Genomic DNA, 18,044 nt, shown 5'->3' with positions numbered 1-18,044 from the left:
TTTGTACATTTCCTTTTTTTTTTCCCTCTAATTCTTGGGGGTCTTAAAAGTGGACGTTTTAGTGCTAATGACTTAGCCTCAGGATAGGTCATGAGTAGAGATGAGCGAACGTACTCATTTAGGGCGTTTTTGCACTTGAGCATGGCTTTTTCCGAGTAACCGGCTACTCGGGCGAAAAGATTTGGGGTGGGGGGGGGGGGGGTTCCCCACTGCTAACCCCGCTCCACCACGCCGCCCCCTCATCTTTTCGTCTGAGTAGTCAGTTACTCGGAAAAAGCGATGCTCGAGTGCAAAAACGCCCTAAGCGAGTAAGTTTGCTCATCTCTAGTCATGAGTAGTTGATTGGCAGGGGTTTGACGCTGGGGACCCCAGGTGAGCAGCTGACCTATGCCTCTCAGCCTTGCTGCAGCTGGACAGATGTTGACAGCTCGATCTTAATTGGGGTTGGAGGTGGAAGTGCGTGCTATAGTACCGGTAGGTATAGGTCCCATTGATTTCAATAGGAGTGATGCCTTCCATTACACTTCCGGCTCCAACCCCAATGTCGATGTCCAGCCCTATTGCAGTAAACACACTAAGCCAATCTGGGCATGTTTATTAGTAAAGAAGGGGTATTGTTCAACTGGAGAATCATGGCATGAGCCGTAGCCGATGCGAGGTGGTAACAGTCCAGATAAGCATGTGTCATTCCTGTCAAACTCGCTCATTTCCATCACGGTCTGCATAGTCCTCAGTTGCCCACCAAGAACCTCTGATATCCAGAACAAGCGCTGCCCATTACACCTTGACACTGGTCAGTGACCACAAAGCTGGAGACCATGGTTTCCGTCCGCTGATCTTCACCACAGAGGAGCAACACACCAGTGGCGGGGAGTTGGTCACTCCATTAACAGTATATCCCATGAGCGATGCTCTAAATGGGTGGTGGTGAGGTGACCACTATATTCATCTCCCAACTCTCCAGGCCTTCAGCTGTGTACAGTAAACGAGGCTTCCACAGAAAAGGCTTTTATTTTATTTAAACTAATAAATTAATTATCAGTAGAAATAGGCAATGGCTGCAATTGCTGTGCGGAGTGCAGTCTGCAACATGCATGATCAAGAGATCCATAAGACGTCCTCACAGCCAGGACATGTATCAGAGGGCAACGACATTACCGGTACCCGACAGTGAGAACAGGAAATATTTACTGTATAATATGAGCATCCTGAAATTTGGAAATAAGGAACTCATGACATGGTCATGCAGGCAGGTGGCTTGTAGTCCATGATGTGCAGTCAGGTGGCACCAGGATTGCGTGGGCAGAGGGTCACTAACCGGATATGAAATCCCCAACACCCTCTTCCTCAGTCAGTACACTAATAGCCTTTCACCCATTTCTGTGTCTTCCAATGTTCCACCTAACCTGACGCACTCATTCTGAGGAGGTAAGAGTCCATATCAATGGGGATTCCTTCAGGTCTTTTGAATCTTGATGGCAGATCGCACTTGTCCAGGGGAGAGTTTCCTTTTCTCTATCTGGAGCCGTGCTTCCTTCTTCTGCAGGTAGGAGGCCATATTGTCAAACACTGCTTTATACAAGGCACTGAAGCGGTCCTCCAGAGTAACCGAGCCTGAAGGGTGAACATAGACATGTTCATTACATAAAAGAGGAGATCCTTCCTCTGGAGACCCCCACATCAATAAAAATCTAACGCAATAACCTCCACAGGCCATAGATTCATCTTATACTGTGACCACATCCATGTCGTAAGGGAAAGTGTGGCAGAAAACAGTACTTGCTGTGAACCCTAGGACCTACATGAAAGCATCCACCTTGGGTGCCACCACAGTCGTGCGCTGGCAGAGGAAGGAAGCATCCACCTCGTGGTGGCACCAGTCACGTGCTGGCGGAGGAAGGAAGTATCCACCTCGTGGTGGCACCAATCACGTGCTGGTGGGGGAGGGAAGCATCCACCTTTGGTGCCAACACAGTCCTGTACTGACGGAGGAAGGGAGCATCCACCTTGGGTGGCACCAGTCATGCGCTGACGGAGGAAGGGAGCATCCACCTTGGGTGCAAACACAGTCACCCGCTAATGTAGCAAGGAAGCATTCACCTCGGGTACCACCACAGTCATGCGCTGTCGGAGGAAGGAAGCATCCACCTCGGGTGCCACCACAGTCATGCGCTGACAGAGGAAGGAAGCATCCACCTAAAGTACCAGCACAGGGACTGGAGAAGTGCAGTCCACCATGGTGCAGATCTAGCACAACAGACGAATGATTCGGAGCAAACTGATTGAAAAATATCTGTGAACACCCGGAGCACCCCAAGATAAAAATCTATTGTCCCTTTAATCCCAGGTCTCCAGAAATATGGAGAGCACTCACCTTCCATTTGCTCCCAGTTCTTTCTGATGGCTCCCGACAGTTCCTTCATATGGTCATCTAGTGGCACCAGCTGCACAGAACACACTGGACACGTCAGTGAGGGATACATCCACACTGCTCATTCTCTCTCCACATAAGGAACTACACACAGACTGAACTTTAAAGGGGGAGAGAACTACACCACCACAGAGATCCATAACATCTTTTCTGTCTGCAGCCACCACTTACCATATACAGATTTAGAGTTGATGTACTATGCATGGAGCTCCCCCTACTGGTGGCTACAGGGAGAGAACATTTTAATATGGAACGATAGCTATGTGAACGGGAGTAGGGGGTCTGTAGCTCTGCATCATAAAGGGATACAAGGCATATCTCCTAACCAGAGTGCTATGTATATTACCATTACCTCCCATCATCAATAGCGGAGATATTAGACATTAACCCCTATTGGGACATTGCCAGTAATAATATCGCTAACCCCCAATCAGATATAAAAAATATGCAGTAGATGTACAAAGCAGATGAGGTTAGTATAATGGGAGCAGCGTGATGGCATCTCCTCTATGGGCAATCACAAATCCCCAGTAACAACCTTGTGTTTAAATCTAAAGCTACCGATCCAAGATTTATGACCAATATTCCCTTAGGTGCCTAGCATGGTCACCATTCCTTCCCCACAGGTTAGAACTGACCTGCCATCTCTCGTCTCTGTATTGGATGAGCTCTATAGGGTTTTCCTTAATGGCGGACAACACCCAGAGGGAAGCCAAATCCTCAAAATCCACATCCAGTGGGATATATGTTAGGGCGACATACTGTGAGTGTGCAAGTCTTGGTCCTGTGGTGACTGAGAACAGGTAGATCCCAGGAACACTACAAGACAAAGTCCGGATCATTGGTCAATATCCTACATAGATACATGCATGTTGACACCCTGCCTACCACGTGTATAATGAAGCCTATACAGACTCCGTAACTGACACCACAACAAGGAGGCCCAATATCATGAACACCCCGCACCGCCTCACCCATCACACAGCATGGCCACTTGTTCTCCATTGGGACTGCAGCAGATCCTGGAAACCGCAAACCTCTGTAAGAAGAGAGAGCGTCATGTTAACTGATCAGGAAGATTCACACCCTTCCAGAATTGTACCCATCACACGCGAGGACCCGCCAAGCTCCCTCCCCCATACCACACGCGAGGATCCGCCAAGCTCCCTCCCCCATATCACACGCGAGGATCCGCCAACTGCCCTCCCCATATCATGGGAGGATCCGCCAACTGCCCTCCTCATATCATGTGAGAATCCGCCAACTGTCTTCCCCATATCATGTGAGGATCCGCCAACTGCCCTCCTCATATCATGTGAGAATCCGCCAACTGCCCTCCTCATATCATGTGAGAATCCGCCAACTGTCTTCCCCATATCATGTGAGGATCCGCCAACTGCCCCCCATCAGATCTCCTGAAGATGAAACAACTGCACCTATATGTCCTGTACATTCACTCCAAACATATGCAAAGTGCTAGATATGGGATTTAGAACCAACCAAGAATTCTGCTTCACAAACTGCCCATTCACCACTGCACACAGTGATCCAAGTGGCCTTGAGCCTTACCTTGATCTCTCCGGGATCCTTTAGGGGAACGTCAGGCCTCTGGATGCTGTTGATTGTAAAACTCTGAAGCTCTTGTCCGGTATCGTATCTCCAGAGCCGCAGCGTCCCATCCTAAAGAAAGAGGAGAAAAAAAACTGAAGGAGCATCCATGAAATCTAGACAGGGACCCCACTGTCATGTCTCACTGTCCTTCCCCAGAAGCCTGCAGCCAAGACTTCAGTAGACTGCTTTGTAGTCTCCGCCATGTCACAGTACCCCAAAATATAATTGGCAAAACAGTTATAGTGTGAGGCGGTAGTACAAGCGGACACGAGGGCCAGCAGCAGGACCGAGCAGTGGAGGTTGTAGGGAGTCAGTCACTTACCCCTGATCCGGACAGCAGCAGCTTCTCCCTACCCGATGGCAGCGCCAGCTGTGATACAAACCTGGAACGTAAGACAACAGACCCTCATGAGCAAACGGGCAATAGCGCCCTTCATCCCCACACACAAGACCGAGCCATCCCAGTCCCTTCGTACATTTCTTCCTGCAGACTCCTCCCCCTCACAGGCACCTCCCACCTACATAAGCTCCAGAATCTCCATTCCCACAGGACCCACACCCTGTACTCCTGCTCCCCAAAATTCCATACAACATAGGATTACTACTCACTCTGTATGTCCAAGACAAAAAGCACTGATGACGTGCGGCGCCTCCCACAGGCTGACGCGGATTTTCTCATCACGGTCGCAGGTGATTATATATTGTCCATCTAGAGTCACCACCTATGGGAGGAGGAGAGTGGCAGATATGAGCGAATGGAGAGCCCCTTCTCTCTAACCCCAGGACCTCTCCGTTTTTTTTCTTTTAAGTGTAGAGGGTCCGGTCCCCTGACTGTCAGCTCTTGGGGTCAGTGATATGGACATTATTTCTTCTATTACCAGATCCAGTAGCATGGAGAGGTGCCCCAGCTCAAGGCGTCCTTCCTTCTGCGATTCTGTCACTGAGAAAGAGAAAACATCCCCAGATTTATCTGCCACCAGGATGCGGAGCTCACACGGCGAGAAGATCAAGGAGGTGCAGCGACGACTGACCCACCTGTATGGCAGAAAGGGGCGGAGTCACAATATAAAAAGGGTACCTGAGGCCTGTCCACTACTTACCCTGAAGACCCTTACTCCCATACAGAAAAATCTTCCTATTCGGAACATCAGTAGCCCCAGGTATCACCTTGAACCCCCACATTCTGTGTGTCTCACCTGACGCTGATCTTCTCCCAGCTTGGAGAGGTTTTAAATAAGACAAGCCTTTTACGGTCATCGGTAAGAGCAAAATAGTCTCCAGAAGAGGAAAAAGCTGCAGCCAAGATCTTATCAGAGTCGGAGGCACTGCTGGAAGGGTCCTGTCTGCGGGGTTAGAGGACAGAGCTGCTGGTGACCGAGAAGAACCCCACAAACCCCCGTGGGAAGGAGAGAAACAAGAAAGGACATCATCACCCACCATATCAAGAAGCAAGATCACATGACCACACTCACCCCGAAGCCGGAGGACTCTGCTCCAGATCTGCACAGTCAAAGTTGAAGAAAGTGTCATCAGCCCTGAGGAAAGAAGACAAAGTCAAGGAATGCGGGGCCGAGAGGGGAATTCATATTAGGAAGCTGGGAACGATGAGGTACCTCGTCCGGCCCCCCAGCAGGCGGCTGCTCCCAGTCACACACAACCTGCCGGCCCTCAGCCGCAGCATCATGGAGGCCCACAGATCTGCGAGAGAGAAAAATGTTTATATAGTGGGTCCACACTTTGTATATATCAACTACCCCCTCACCAACTTGCGTAAACTATAAGGGATGCGGTTGCACTCGGGCCCAGGAGCCTTAGGGGGCCCGTTAAGTTGGGGCACCGTGTAAAATATGAAGAAAGACAAGAATGCAATGATTTGGAGATCTCATCTAACCATATTGTATTCACAGTAGAACACGTCAGAGGGGGGGGGGCATTTATTTGTTGCATTAAAGAGGAAAAAAACTAATATAGAAATTGGTGGCAGCAACACATCTCACGAACGTCAGACCCGGCGTGTCTACCATTGTGTAGCATCACATCTTCCTTGTACAACAGTCTGGGAAGTGAGGAGACCGGTTACTGGAGGTTTGGGAGAGGAATGTCGCCCCATTCTAGTCTGATGTAGGATTCTCGCTGCTCATCAGTCCTGGACGTCCTTGACGGATTGTTTGTTTCATAATGCGCCAAATGTTTCCCATCGGTGAAAGGTCTGGACTGCAGCGGCCGGTTCAGCCCCCGGACTCTTCTTCTGTGAAGCCATACTGATATGATGGATGCACTGTGTGGTTTAGCATTGTCTTGCTGTAATATACAAGGCCTTCCCTGTCTGGATGAGACCATATGCTGTTCTAACATCTCCATATACTGCACTGATAGTGCCTTTCAGGATATGTAAGCTGCCCATGCCATAGGCACTAATGTAACCCCATACCATCAGAGGTGCAGGCTGCTGAGCTGTGTGCCGATAACACGCTGGGTGGTCTCTGTCCCTGAGTCCACAGGACACGGCATCCGTGGTTTCCATCTGACCACAGAACAGTTTTCCATTTTGCCCCAGTCCATTTTAAATGAGGTTTGGCCCAAAGAAGATGCCGGCGTTTCTGGATTGTGTTAATATATGGCTTCTTCTTCTCATGCTACAGATTTAACTTGCATTGTGGATTGCACAGTAAGCTGTATTCACAGACAATGATATCTGGAAGTACTCCTGAGCCCATGCAGTGATTCACATTACAGAATCATGTCTGTTTGTAACGCAGGTTAGGAGGGGCAACATCACTCCTTAGGGAGAGCAGCAAGAAGGTGAGTGAGGAGACTTATAACGATAACGCTGTCCATGCTCCTCTGGGTAATATGCAAGTAAGGGAGATGGAACAATAGCTCTTCAGCGCCATCTGTTGGATGGCAGCATTCCTATAAATTAATGCCTGATTTGAAGGAATGCTGCTATCCAATAGGTGGCGCTGAAGAGCTATTGTTCCATCTCCCTTATATTGAGCTTCAGTCTTGTATCTTATGCCCATGAACTCCTCCGGGTTCTCTGACGCTTGAGGATATTACGTACGGTAGATGGTGGGATAATCAGTCCAAAGAATTTCAGAACAAGGTTCTACAATGTTTAGATGCCGTTTTCCACAGATTGGTGAAGCTCTAAGAGACTCTGCCTCTCTAACATGCTCATTAATACAGTCATGTGACGAAGTAGAAGCCTCTCCAGCTGCTTTTCATTAGTTCGCCTTGCTTGTCCAGCCTCTTGTTGCCCGTGTCCCACCTTTGTGAGATGTGTTGCCGCCGTTGATTTATAAAGGAGATAATATTTTAAAACGAAGCAAATAAATGTGTTCCCCCCCCCCCCCCCCCGATGTGTTCTATATTCTACTGTGAATATATAATGGTTAGAGAAGATCTCCACCTCATTACATTTTTGTTTTCTTTACATTTTACACAGCAGCCCATCTTTATTGCAATTGGGGGTTGTATATACAGGCAGGACGACAAATCTATAGACCCCTCCCACAGTGGAGGAGGGACCTAAAAGACCCCTCCCACAAACAGCAGAGGCGGGACCACCTACTTACTCCACCCACACCATGCAGTGAAGCAGACCCTCTACACAGACTCCTCCCATCTATAGTCTCCTCCCACTGTCATACATGACCAGGCCCATCCCACAAACAGTAGATGGGCCATCTACACAGACTACCACACAGCGGAGGAAGGGCCACCTATGTAACAACCCCACTGCAAATAGCAGAGGAAAAACCGCCTACTCACTCCTCCCACACCACACACAAAAGGAGCCTTCTACTGACCCCTCCCATCTATATACTCCTCCCATAGCAGGAGGGGCCGCCTATGTACAGACCCCTCCCACAAACTTAAAAAGAAGCAATCTACACACTCATTCCCTCCTCATCCCACGCAGAAGAGGGACCTTCTTCAGACTCCTCCCACACCACAAAAAAGAGGAGTGCCCATGTACACAGGCTCCTCCCACATCTAAAACCTATATCCAGACTCATCCTAGAGCAGGAGGGGCTACATTTGTAAAGACCCCTCCTACAAACAGCAGAGGAGAGGGGGTGTTATCTACATAGACTCCTCCCACAAATAGAAAAATAGTTGCTATATTCATAGACTCCTCCCACACCACCCAGTGGAGGAGTTGCCACTTGAGTACAAACACCCTCCAAAACAACAAAGGTGGGGCCACCTATACAGACTCCTCCCACACTATACGGTGGAGGAGGGGGCCACCCATGTACAGTCATCTGCTACACTGTTGTGTAGTATTAGCCAATCACATTCCAGTTCATCTTCTGGCTACAGTATGCAAGCAGAGATCTGATTGGCTTCTGTGACAGAACACTCCAGTGAGGAGTGGAACAATCCGTCCAGGAGCCAATCACAATCCAGCTCTCATTCATCAGAAGCCGTTTGGCGAATGAAGTAGCTGCCTGATTGGTCAGTAAGAAGGCGGCACTCTGCAGCATCCTGGTCCCTTCGTACCTGCTAACTCCTGTCAGCACCGAGTTGTCTGCACGTGTAAGAAGCCCGAATCACAAGAGTGACATCATCAGCGAGCCGGCGCTAGAGGGAGCACGATCTTATAGTAAGTGTACGGAGAAGGCTTCGAGAACATGGCCGCCACGGTAGGCGGGGTGACGGCAGAGAGTTTGACCTCTTCTGTTTGTCTTTCTCAGGTTGTGCGGAGAGAATGGCGGCCGCGCTGAGATCACTGAGGAGGGCGCAGGTGAGGCGGAGCCGTCATACTGTGTATAGTTATACCCCCTGTATACAGCTAGCCCCGCCCCCAGTGTGATATGTATAAATATATACAGTAGTGAGAGGAGTGGAATATAAAGGGCAGGGGAGATCCCTGGGCACCCGCGAATGGCTGGGATCAGAGCAAAGCAAACTATTACGCCCTGCCGAGGGCTAATTTCAGGTGGGCGAGTGTGATATCGGACCGTGAAACTAAGCCAGATATTGCGCTTGCCAACATGCAATGTGCCCGTGGAGGCAACACGTAATTTGTGTTAAAACCGCCTCACAGCCCTTCGGGGAGTAGCGATCCTCTGTCACAGAGTGTTTCCCATTGCCTTTAATGGAAATCCTCAAATTGCGTGCACCGCATCATGCTTTGCCAACCCATTGAAACCAATGGGCAAGGCGTTAAAAAATGGCGTCCATTTTCTCAGCCGTGTGAAAACTGCCTAAGGCCGCGCTCACACAGCCCACGTTCTATAGCGTGGCGTCTCAAACGTCGCAGAATGCTCCCATTGATTTCCGTGGAGCCGCACAGACTAGCGTTTCTAATGCCACCATTTTTGAGCGCTGTCTGCTCTGCTTTAATGAGTTTTAGCGCACCTCAACACTTCACAATGATGGGGGGCGTTAAAAATACCGTACAGCGCGTTCAAAACATCGCTCAAAATCACGATAACATTTGTGAGAGCGGCCTTACAGGCGTGCCTGCCGGCCTTTCCTGGGTCTCTGGCTGCCCACTGGCATTGGGGGATTGATGGTGAGAGCGGCGCTCCCTCCGTATGTTTAACAACCTAGATGCCGTGGTCACTGCTGACAGCATCTAAGGAGTTAAATGAGATCAAAATGCCCCTTATAGCCCTCCAAGTATTAGTACTCCTCCCGCTGCCGCTCTTTGTAGTCTGTGAGTCAGCCTCCATGTTTGCCATTAGGCCCCGCCCCCACGTGGAATCTAATACGCTGCTGCCCTAGACTTAGTAGACTGCACTACATAAGTAATGCAGTGTACTATTCTAGTGATCGAACGATCACATCTTCATGTCACCTTCAGAGACTAAAAAATAGTATTTTAAAAATTCAATAAAGTTTAATTTTGAAAAAAACTTTTATTAAAAAAAAATCCTTTTAACCCTTTCCAATCCACTGTCTGACGTCTAAAGACATTCTGATTGAAGGCTGTACAGCTCCAATGTCGGAAGAAGTCCGGCAGGGTATTCTTACTGTAGATTATTGGCCGCTCTGTTATTGGGGCCTCTCCAGCATGCCCCATACCGCAGTACTGGCTCTAGCCAGCAGATGGCGCTATTGTATAATGGAAGAAAGAGAAAGCCCCCTAGGAAATCCTGAATCCATAATTGGATTGCAAAGGGTTAAAATGGCTAAGATACAGATTTAAAAAAAAAAATAAAGCAACACATAAGAGGCGTTACGGCGTTCGGAACGACACTAAGTATTTTACTTATCTCACTTGGTGAACACCGTAATAATAGTTTAAAAAGGTTGCGCCACAATTGTTGTTTTTCTTTTGTTTGCCTTACAAAAAATGTTGTAAAAGCAATCCAGACGTCTGCCGTCCCTGAGAATGGTACCAATAAAAACTACAGCTCTTCCCACAAAAAACAAGCCCTCACAGAGCCGGGAGAATAACAATGTTCTGGGACCTGGAATGTGACCATGACGATTCAGTTGTTTTAGTTTAAAAAAAGTGTTTTTGTGCTGCAGAAAAAGTCAAAACATTTTTTAAAATCTACACACCTTTGGTATGGCAGGAACCGCGCTGATCCACGCAAGGAAATCAGCATGTTGTCTGTACCGTCAGACATCGGAAAGTCCAAAGACATTGGTACAATTTTTACACCTTTTTTTTTCAATCCCCCCACACACACACCCCCCACAAAAAATGTACAAAAAAATTAAAATGTGCCCCACAGCGATGCCATTAAAAATGACAACTCATCCCACTAAAAACAAGCAAGAATAGTCCGGTCTCTAAGGGGTTAATATAACTCAACGGGTGTTGTATAGTCACTGAATGGCCACTTTATTAGAGACAGCAGCCCTTGCATGATTGGAGCTTCTGTGTATGGAAATTAGACAAAAGTGCTTTCACCATCACACATTAAACCTTGATCTTCATCTTCTAGTAGCTTAGAGGGTTGCGCCTCCATACCAGTTTTTTTTCACATCCTTTTCACTACACTCACGCCCACCCTGGTGGAGCGTCATCTGGTTGGCAGCACCTCCACCATTCAAAATACTCCATCATTGGAAACACTTTGTACTCCAGAAATATTCCACCACCCTCACTGGGTTTTGCTCCACCCTCCCTTTTCATTTCTTTTACTCACAGGTAGGTCTTGGCTGTAGGCTAAATCCGCTACACAGTCCACTACAGAAATACGAGGATTAGCCAGGGGTTTCTGCTACAGTTTTAGAAGCAGAATCCTTGTCTGATTTTCCCACTCGGATTCTGCCTTATGAACAAACAGTGATATTTCTCAAATTTGGAGGTTGCCTGTAACATGGGGGGGGGGGTCTATGAATACGACTTTCAGCCGGTCACCCTTGTGTAGGGTATGATGTGGTTTTCTTGCAGTTTTACTTAGCACCTCTAGCGGTGGATTGTAGGCCACCACCAGGGAGGTTCACAATTGCTTTCTATTGTTTCTCTGTTGGGTGGCTCTGGTGAAGTACATTGCCCCCAACTTTTGGTCTCCATTAGTCCACTATTTCTGTTTCTTGTTATGAGGGAAGATGTTGGATTTCAGTAATGACGATGTGTCCGTCTCTTTGTCTAGCAGGTGCTGCTACTGCCGAGGATCAATGCGACCTCTGTCCGAACACAAAGTGGAGGTGAGAGTTCTCCTATACCTCAAACCTATAGATTCTGCTTAGTAGCCTATCAAACACAGATTATATGCAGGGGATTGCACTATATTTGTCCTTGTTATCCGCCATTTCAGACCCAGAAAAGTCTAACTGTAGAATAGATCAATACCCTCTATCATCCTTTGATGGTCTCACCGGTTAGGACTCTTCCTGGGGAGAGAAGTATTAAGCATTAAGAAGACTCACCGGGGTTGGGTGGAGGGGTTAAACGATGCAGTCTTCGTATGATCAGTCTATAATGTAGACCTGCAGAGGGAATGTATGACAGATGTCTCTTTCTCCTAGATAAGAGCTCACCTCACACAGGAATCAGTAAGACACTGGTCTCATTTCCAGTGAAAGTCTCTCATTTCCAGCAACCACCCACAGGTGAGAATAGAAATGACCCCCTCAAACCAGTGAAGGCTGCTCTGCTGGACTTGGGAGAGTCGGGTGGACAGTCAGACAGAGAGATGCCACTTGGACAGGAGGTCTCGAAAAGTAGTGCTCAGAGCATACATGGAACACCTCACAAAGATGATGACTCTTCTTCCTCCAGTTCCTCATCTGATTCCAGCTCGGATTCCGAGAGTGAAGGGGAAGACAACGCATCGGTCACTGAACAACAAGCAAGTAAAGAAAAAAGTGGTGGTGAATACAAAGGGTTGCCTTCAGTTACCCAAAAACCTTCCTCTAGTCCTGGTCACACGAGTTTGGAGAAAGAGAGTACAATAGCAGAAGAGCAACAGAACAAGATGGGCATGAGAGGGTCAAATGCTGAAGACTTGCAAGACACTGCCCCTGTGGTGAGCACAGAAGAGCAAAGTCTGCACCCGGCACCCCTATCTGCAAAGATAACACTACCTGAAGCAGACAAAATGTCCTCCACAACAGCTGTCATTTCAGAGAAGATCAAGATCCTATCATCATCTGAAGAGCTTCCCAGGGGTGAAGTAGTGACATTGGCGCCAAAGTCCAGGGATACCCAGCTCCTATCAACTACAACATCTGAGGAGCTTCCAGTAGAATCAGTAAAGATGGAGGCACCTGAGTCTAGGGAGATTCAGATCCTATCAACTACATTATCTGAGGAGCTTTCTGCAGAGGGAGTAGAGACATTGGCACTAAAGTCTATGGAGACTCAGATCCTAGCAACATCTGAGGAGCTTCCTGCAGGAGGAGAAGAGATGTTGGCACCAGAGTCCGTGGACACTCAGATCCCATCAACATTTGAGGAGCTTCCCGCAGAAGGAGTAGAGACTGGAATCCTGTCGACTTCATCTGAGGAGCTTCTAGAAGGAGGAGTAGAGACTCAAATCCTGTCGACTACATCTGAGGAGCTTCTAGACGGAGGAGTAGAGACTCAAATCCTGTCTACTACATCTGAGGAGCTTCTAGACGGAGAGGTAGAGACTCAAATCCTGTCTACTACATCTGAGGAGCTTCTAGACAGAGGAGTAGGGACTCAAATCCTGTCAACTACATCTGAGGAGCTTTTAGACGGAGGAGTAGCGACTCAAATCCTGTCAACTACATCTGAGGAGCTTCTAGACGGAGTAGAGACTCAAATCCTGTCGACTACATCTGAGGAGCTTCTAGACGGAGGAGTAGAGACTCAAATCCTGTCGACTACATCTGAGGAGCTTCTAGACGGAGGAGTAGAGACTCAAATCCTGTCGACTACATCTGAGGAGCTTCTAGACGGAGGAGTAGAGACTCAAATCCTGTCGACTACATCTGAGGAGCTTCCAACAGAAGAGGGGGTGGCAGAGCTGCATGAATCACGTGAGGACACGTTGTTTCTTCCCTGTTTCGTCCAATCTTTCTCCTGTCCACAAACTTACTGCTCAGTCCACCATGTCTGTACTCCCGACTCTTCATCTTGTCCCCCAACTACTACTTGCTGGACTCATGCAAGAAAGCAAAGGCTTCTAGATTGCAGTGCATTCTCCTGCCTGATTGTTTTCATTGCTCTTTCCTGACCTGTCTCTGTGTAGTAATGGCTGTTCTACACAGTCACCCCTAACACCATGTATATCTCTCTCTCTCATATCGCTCTTCCTGTTCACCCTAAAAAAAAAACTTCCCTGCCCCATGTTCTGTCCTGGCACCTGTGCACAATCTGGGCCATAGTGTATATAGATCATAGAGAATACTTCGTAGTAAATGGGATAAACAATAATGCAGAAATACGATCTGCTATGTGTGGTGCCTCGTGTGGGTAGGTTCCTGCAAGACACCATGGTCTGACATTATAGGACTAAGACCTTCACCAGTATTGTCCATTATGGGGCACCATTCTGTAGCTGTGGTCTTCAGATTGCAGGTTAGGCAGGTTCGATGACTGAGGGGTGATGCTTGTGATCACATGGAATCCACTAGCCACCTTATAGTTTCCGTCTGTGAAAGCTGCCTCAGGAACATTGACCAAAGGATGAAAATAACGTGAGATTACAGAACATTCATCTTGATGAAGATGGTGGAAAGTAACGACTATTTTGTGTGTGATTCAGAGCGGAGAGGGAGCTCGTACATCATCGTACACCAGAAAAGCAAAGTCTGTATGTGAAAACTTGGAAATGTATGAAAGATGAAAAAATGCTGCAATGTTCTATCAGCCCTTAAAAAAAGGCAAAACGTTTAGCCGAAAATGTGTGATGTATCTATCATCCAGCTATGTACGAAAATGGCGATAATGTACGAGTGAACGAACTTGTCGTAAAGCGCCTTCTCTAGGTCTAATTCAAATGGATACCATTGACTCATTAACGCCCAACAAGATCTGGAACTGCAGGGCAGAGAAAAACCAGGGATGTGTTGCCGGCCCTATTACTGAAGCCGCTATGTGGTGGGAGTGTTAACTGTAGCGAGATCACAGGATATTATGAGATTATGGATTATAAGACACACGTTTAGTCGGAAGAGAAGAAATTCTAATAGTCCACTGTCCATTTCATCCGGGCACATTTAATCACCAGTAAAAACACAGGATGCGGCACGGTCACAGGTCCATGTGAGGTCCACGTCACCTGTCATCAGTGGAGTTGGATCTTATTAGTGGAGAGCACAAAGTCTTTCAATGAAGTTGGATCTCATTAGTGGAGAACACAAAGTCTTTTGCTACATTCACACAGCCATATTTTCGTTTGGATCCAATTTTTGGTGGGTCCTTTTTCTTTCTGCACGTGGGATACTTCGACCTTTCTGGAGGGTCCCCTCAAAGCTCGATCTCCTGTTCTCAGATTTTATACAGACTGGAAATACAGCTTTGTAAACGTAGATTCTGGGTCACTTCTCTTGGAATTATCTGATGGGCACCTCAAGCTTTTGCCGGGGGTCGTTATTTATAGTTGCGCACGTGCCCACAATTGCACATCAGTCAAATAGATGTTTGCAGTTGAGTTCTGTGTGCAGCTCTTATGTTCTAGGTCTTTCTCGGAATATTGATTGCTAGTGCCTCGATACCGTATGACTAGAGTTTCTTCAGAAGTTGCTACCCTTCGCTTGGTCATAAATTAACAGAGCTGACTAATCTGCTTGACGTCTCTGCGTTTCTCCAGTCTTGTACTGCTGGGTATATGCTCGGCTGTCCTGAATAAGGCAGTGTGAAGAACTTGGTTGGGGGCTCCTTTGCAGATCATCGCATGTGCAATCATGGGTTTATTCAAAAGTGTAGGAAATAACATCATGATTGTGGGAGGAGCTTGTGCAGTGACATGCTCCAAGGGGCATATTCATCATTGCATTCCTGGGCATGCTTGGAGTTTGGAACAGGAAGGGTATCGTTTCCCATTAAGGAGATACCTAGAATGTGAGTGAGGAGACCTATAAGGCCATCCATGCTCCTCTGGGAAATATGCAAATGGTAAGATGGAGCAATACCTCTGCGGCGCCACCTATTGGAAGGCAGCATGTTAGATTTTTTAAACAAGCCTTATAACAATGACCGGGAATTGTAACCCAAGGCCAGGAGTGTGGAAAACATAGAATCCAGGCAAGGAGAGAGGTAGGATACAACCAGCCAGGAGTGGGAGGGAGAGAGCTGACAGCAGTCACTGCCCGCTACTACAGTCCTGGTTTCTATGTTCTCCATGCTCTGAGCATGCTTGGACTGCAATGATGAATATAACTAAGCTTCTACTGCAGGGAACGGTCACCATAACTAGATGTAGAGTCAGATGCTTGCTTTCACTTTCATCACTGATGTCAGCAGGACCACTTTGGTCTTTCTTCATCTGACGTGTTTAGTTTCTGTAGTTTGCAAACATTAATTGAGAATGAGACACTAATTATCTTATTAGCTGTAGCATTTGTGGCACCATGTGTGTAATTCGGCTCTAGTAATGAGAGCATTATGTGGGGGGGATTAGGGTAGGTGACTGTCACAGGTTGTGATTTCTAATCTCTGTCTTCTCTTTCAGATTCTACCCCAGAGTCTTGTTCTGCCCCCGAGGAGCCTTTTAATAACACCAAGTACCAGAACCTGCAGCATTTCGACTACACACCCTTCACCTTCGTAGATCTGGATGTAGAGCTGGCAAAGTATCGGCTGCCACAACCATCGTCGGGGCGTCCGTCACCTCGTCACTAAAAACTTGGGATACTGTGCAATAAACCCTGTATATAATCTGAAGTCTGTTATCGCATCTGTGTTTTTCTGTACCTTATTACTAAGGCCCCTTTTACATGTAGCCATTATCATTCAGATAATTGCCGGATTGTGCAAAACCGAACGATAATGATCCGATGTTCGGACAGCCAGCAACTGAACGATGAACAATAATTTGTTTTCTTAGTACACTTTATGCAGGCAAAGAAATCAAACAACTATCGGGCCGTATAAATGGGCAGTCGTTCATCTATAAACGAGTGACTGTGTACTGTGAATGGAGGTGGGTGTCCGGAAGCGATCTCCTACGTTCCCCACCTCCATTTAGTGAAGGCACTGGAGCAGCAGTCGTCCCATGGAAAAGAACCTTAAACACAGTTTAAGGGTTAGAGCTTTTATGCATGAACTTCTCGTGTCACGATCCCTAGACATCATATCCTACCCTACATGGGTGTCATAAGGGAGGTTGTGTTTACTGAATATATCAGACTCCTACTCACGGTTGCAAGCACAAAGTCAGTGGCCCTGCATGTGAAAGAAATCTCACACAGACAGAGGACACATGACAGTCATTAAACACATATCCAAACACGCTAGAGCTCTTTTACGGCATCGTCGGATTGGGCACGATTTTCTTGCTGATGGGTTCTCTTTAAAGCCACTCTGCAGGACTCCTCCCCTTATTTAGACTTCTCTCAGCTGATTGTTTGTTACTTGTAGTTTATCATCTTCATCTGTCCATATATGGACTTCCTGCTTAAAGGGGTTGTCCCGCGCCTAAAGTGAATATTTTTTTTTTTGCTCAGTCCCCCAGTACCTGTAAAAGAATACTGCTGCCAGGTGTTATTAAAAAAAAAAAAATTCCCTTACCTGAATCCCCGTTCAGCAACTTTTAAAAATCTTCTTTTCAAGATGGCTGCTGCTGGTTTTCTCCCACGATGCACCACGGGTCTTTTCCCATGGTGCACTGTGGATGTTCTTCTGTCTGAGCTCCATTGCCGATTCCAGCCACCTCATTGGCTGATCGGCACCATGTGATGGGGCGGAGCTATGTGATGCCGCTGAGAAGGGGGAGGAGCCAGGACGCAGCCCGTGAGCAAGGACCTTCCAGAAGGGGATTCCTTTCTGCGCAAGCGCGACTGTTCCGGCGACAAGAGAAGCAGTTTGCTCGTCGCCATGGAGACGGGGACGCCAGCACCAGGAGGGGGTAAGTGTATAACTTCTGTATGGCCAATATTTAATGCACGATGTATATTACAAAGTGCATTAATATGGCCATACAGAAGTGCATAACTGCACTTGCTTCTGCGGGACAACCCCTTTAACTTATAGTAGCAAATCTGAACAAGCAGGGCAAAGGATGGGAGAGGGACAGACCAGCTGCCTGTGTCCCTCAAGAGCAAGGAGGTGGATTTTATACAATAGATAAGATGAAGCTGCTAATTATAATTATGTTGTTAAAGGGGTTTTCTGGGCACAAAATAGAAATTCTGAAAATGTTCAAACATGGGAGATACAGCTAATTACCTTTTACCTGCCACTCTGGACCCTCTTCTTCATCCCATGTAGCTGCCGATCTGCCGCTGTGTTTCCATTCCTCACTTCCACAGTAAACACAGTAAGAAAGTTGTTACCTACAACTTCCAGCATGCATAGAGCTCATCACCCGGCCAGCACTGTAGCTCCGCCCACAGATCACGGGTCCTACAACTTACTACGGTAGCACCAACCTCCCTCTTAAGAGTGCCAGAGAGAATA

The 18,044-nt window shown here is 47.5% G+C and overlaps 2 protein-coding genes across 2 annotated transcripts; one reads left to right on the top strand and one right to left on the bottom strand.

The window, feature by feature from the left end:
* Positions 1-992: 992 nt before the first annotated feature.
* WDR4 (WD repeat domain 4) lies at positions 993-8,640 on the bottom strand. Its single transcript, XM_066599458.1, has 12 exons — positions 8,552-8,640; positions 5,656-5,740; positions 5,515-5,577; positions 5,239-5,385; positions 4,921-5,077; positions 4,652-4,764; positions 4,365-4,425; positions 4,001-4,111; positions 3,406-3,470; positions 3,070-3,250; positions 2,375-2,444; positions 993-1,614 (listed from the first exon to the last, which is right to left on the bottom strand). The coding sequence occupies exons 2-12, from the start codon at positions 5,724-5,726 to the stop codon at positions 1,457-1,459; spliced, it is 1,197 nt and encodes a 398-aa protein (XP_066455555.1). The 5' UTR covers positions 5,727-5,740; positions 8,552-8,640; the 3' UTR covers positions 993-1,456.
* A 42-nt stretch (positions 8,641-8,682) lies between these two features.
* NDUFV3 (NADH:ubiquinone oxidoreductase subunit V3) lies at positions 8,683-16,310 on the top strand. The gene is made up of 4 exons (XM_066601540.1): positions 8,683-8,694; positions 11,611-11,662; positions 11,984-13,462; positions 16,099-16,310. Exons 1-4 carry the CDS (start codon positions 8,683-8,685, stop codon positions 16,266-16,268), a joined length of 1,713 nt encoding a protein of 570 aa, XP_066457637.1. The 3' UTR covers positions 16,269-16,310.
* Positions 16,311-18,044: the final 1,734 nt, after the last annotated feature.

This window comes from Eleutherodactylus coqui, chromosome 4, assembly GCF_035609145.1.
Source record: "Eleutherodactylus coqui strain aEleCoq1 chromosome 4, aEleCoq1.hap1, whole genome shotgun sequence".
Taxonomy (NCBI): domain Eukaryota; kingdom Metazoa; phylum Chordata; class Amphibia; order Anura; family Eleutherodactylidae; genus Eleutherodactylus; species Eleutherodactylus coqui.
The sequence above is the reverse complement of the archived record's forward strand: the minus strand, read 5'-3'. Positions and strand labels throughout refer to the sequence as shown.

Coding starts and splice junctions, on each gene's coding strand:
- WDR4 (XM_066599458.1), bottom strand. CDS start 5,726: ATGATGCTGCGGCTGAGGGCCGGCAGGTTGTGTGTGACTGGGAGCAGC. Junction 3,471..4,000: donor AGGATCCCGGAGAGATCAAG/GTAAGGCTCAAG, acceptor CTCTTCTTACAG/AGGTTTGCGGTTTCCAGGAT. Junction 2,445..3,069: donor ACAGAGACGAGAGATGGCAG/GTCAGTTCTAAC, acceptor TGTTCTGTGCAG/CTGGTGCCACTAGATGACCA.
- NDUFV3 (XM_066601540.1), top strand. Junction 11,663..11,983: donor TGTCCGAACACAAAGTGGAG/GTGAGAGTTCTC, acceptor TCTTTCTCCTAG/ATAAGAGCTCACCTCACACA. Junction 13,463..16,098: donor GGCAGAGCTGCATGAATCAC/GTGAGGACACGT, acceptor CTTCTCTTTCAG/ATTCTACCCCAGAGTCTTGT.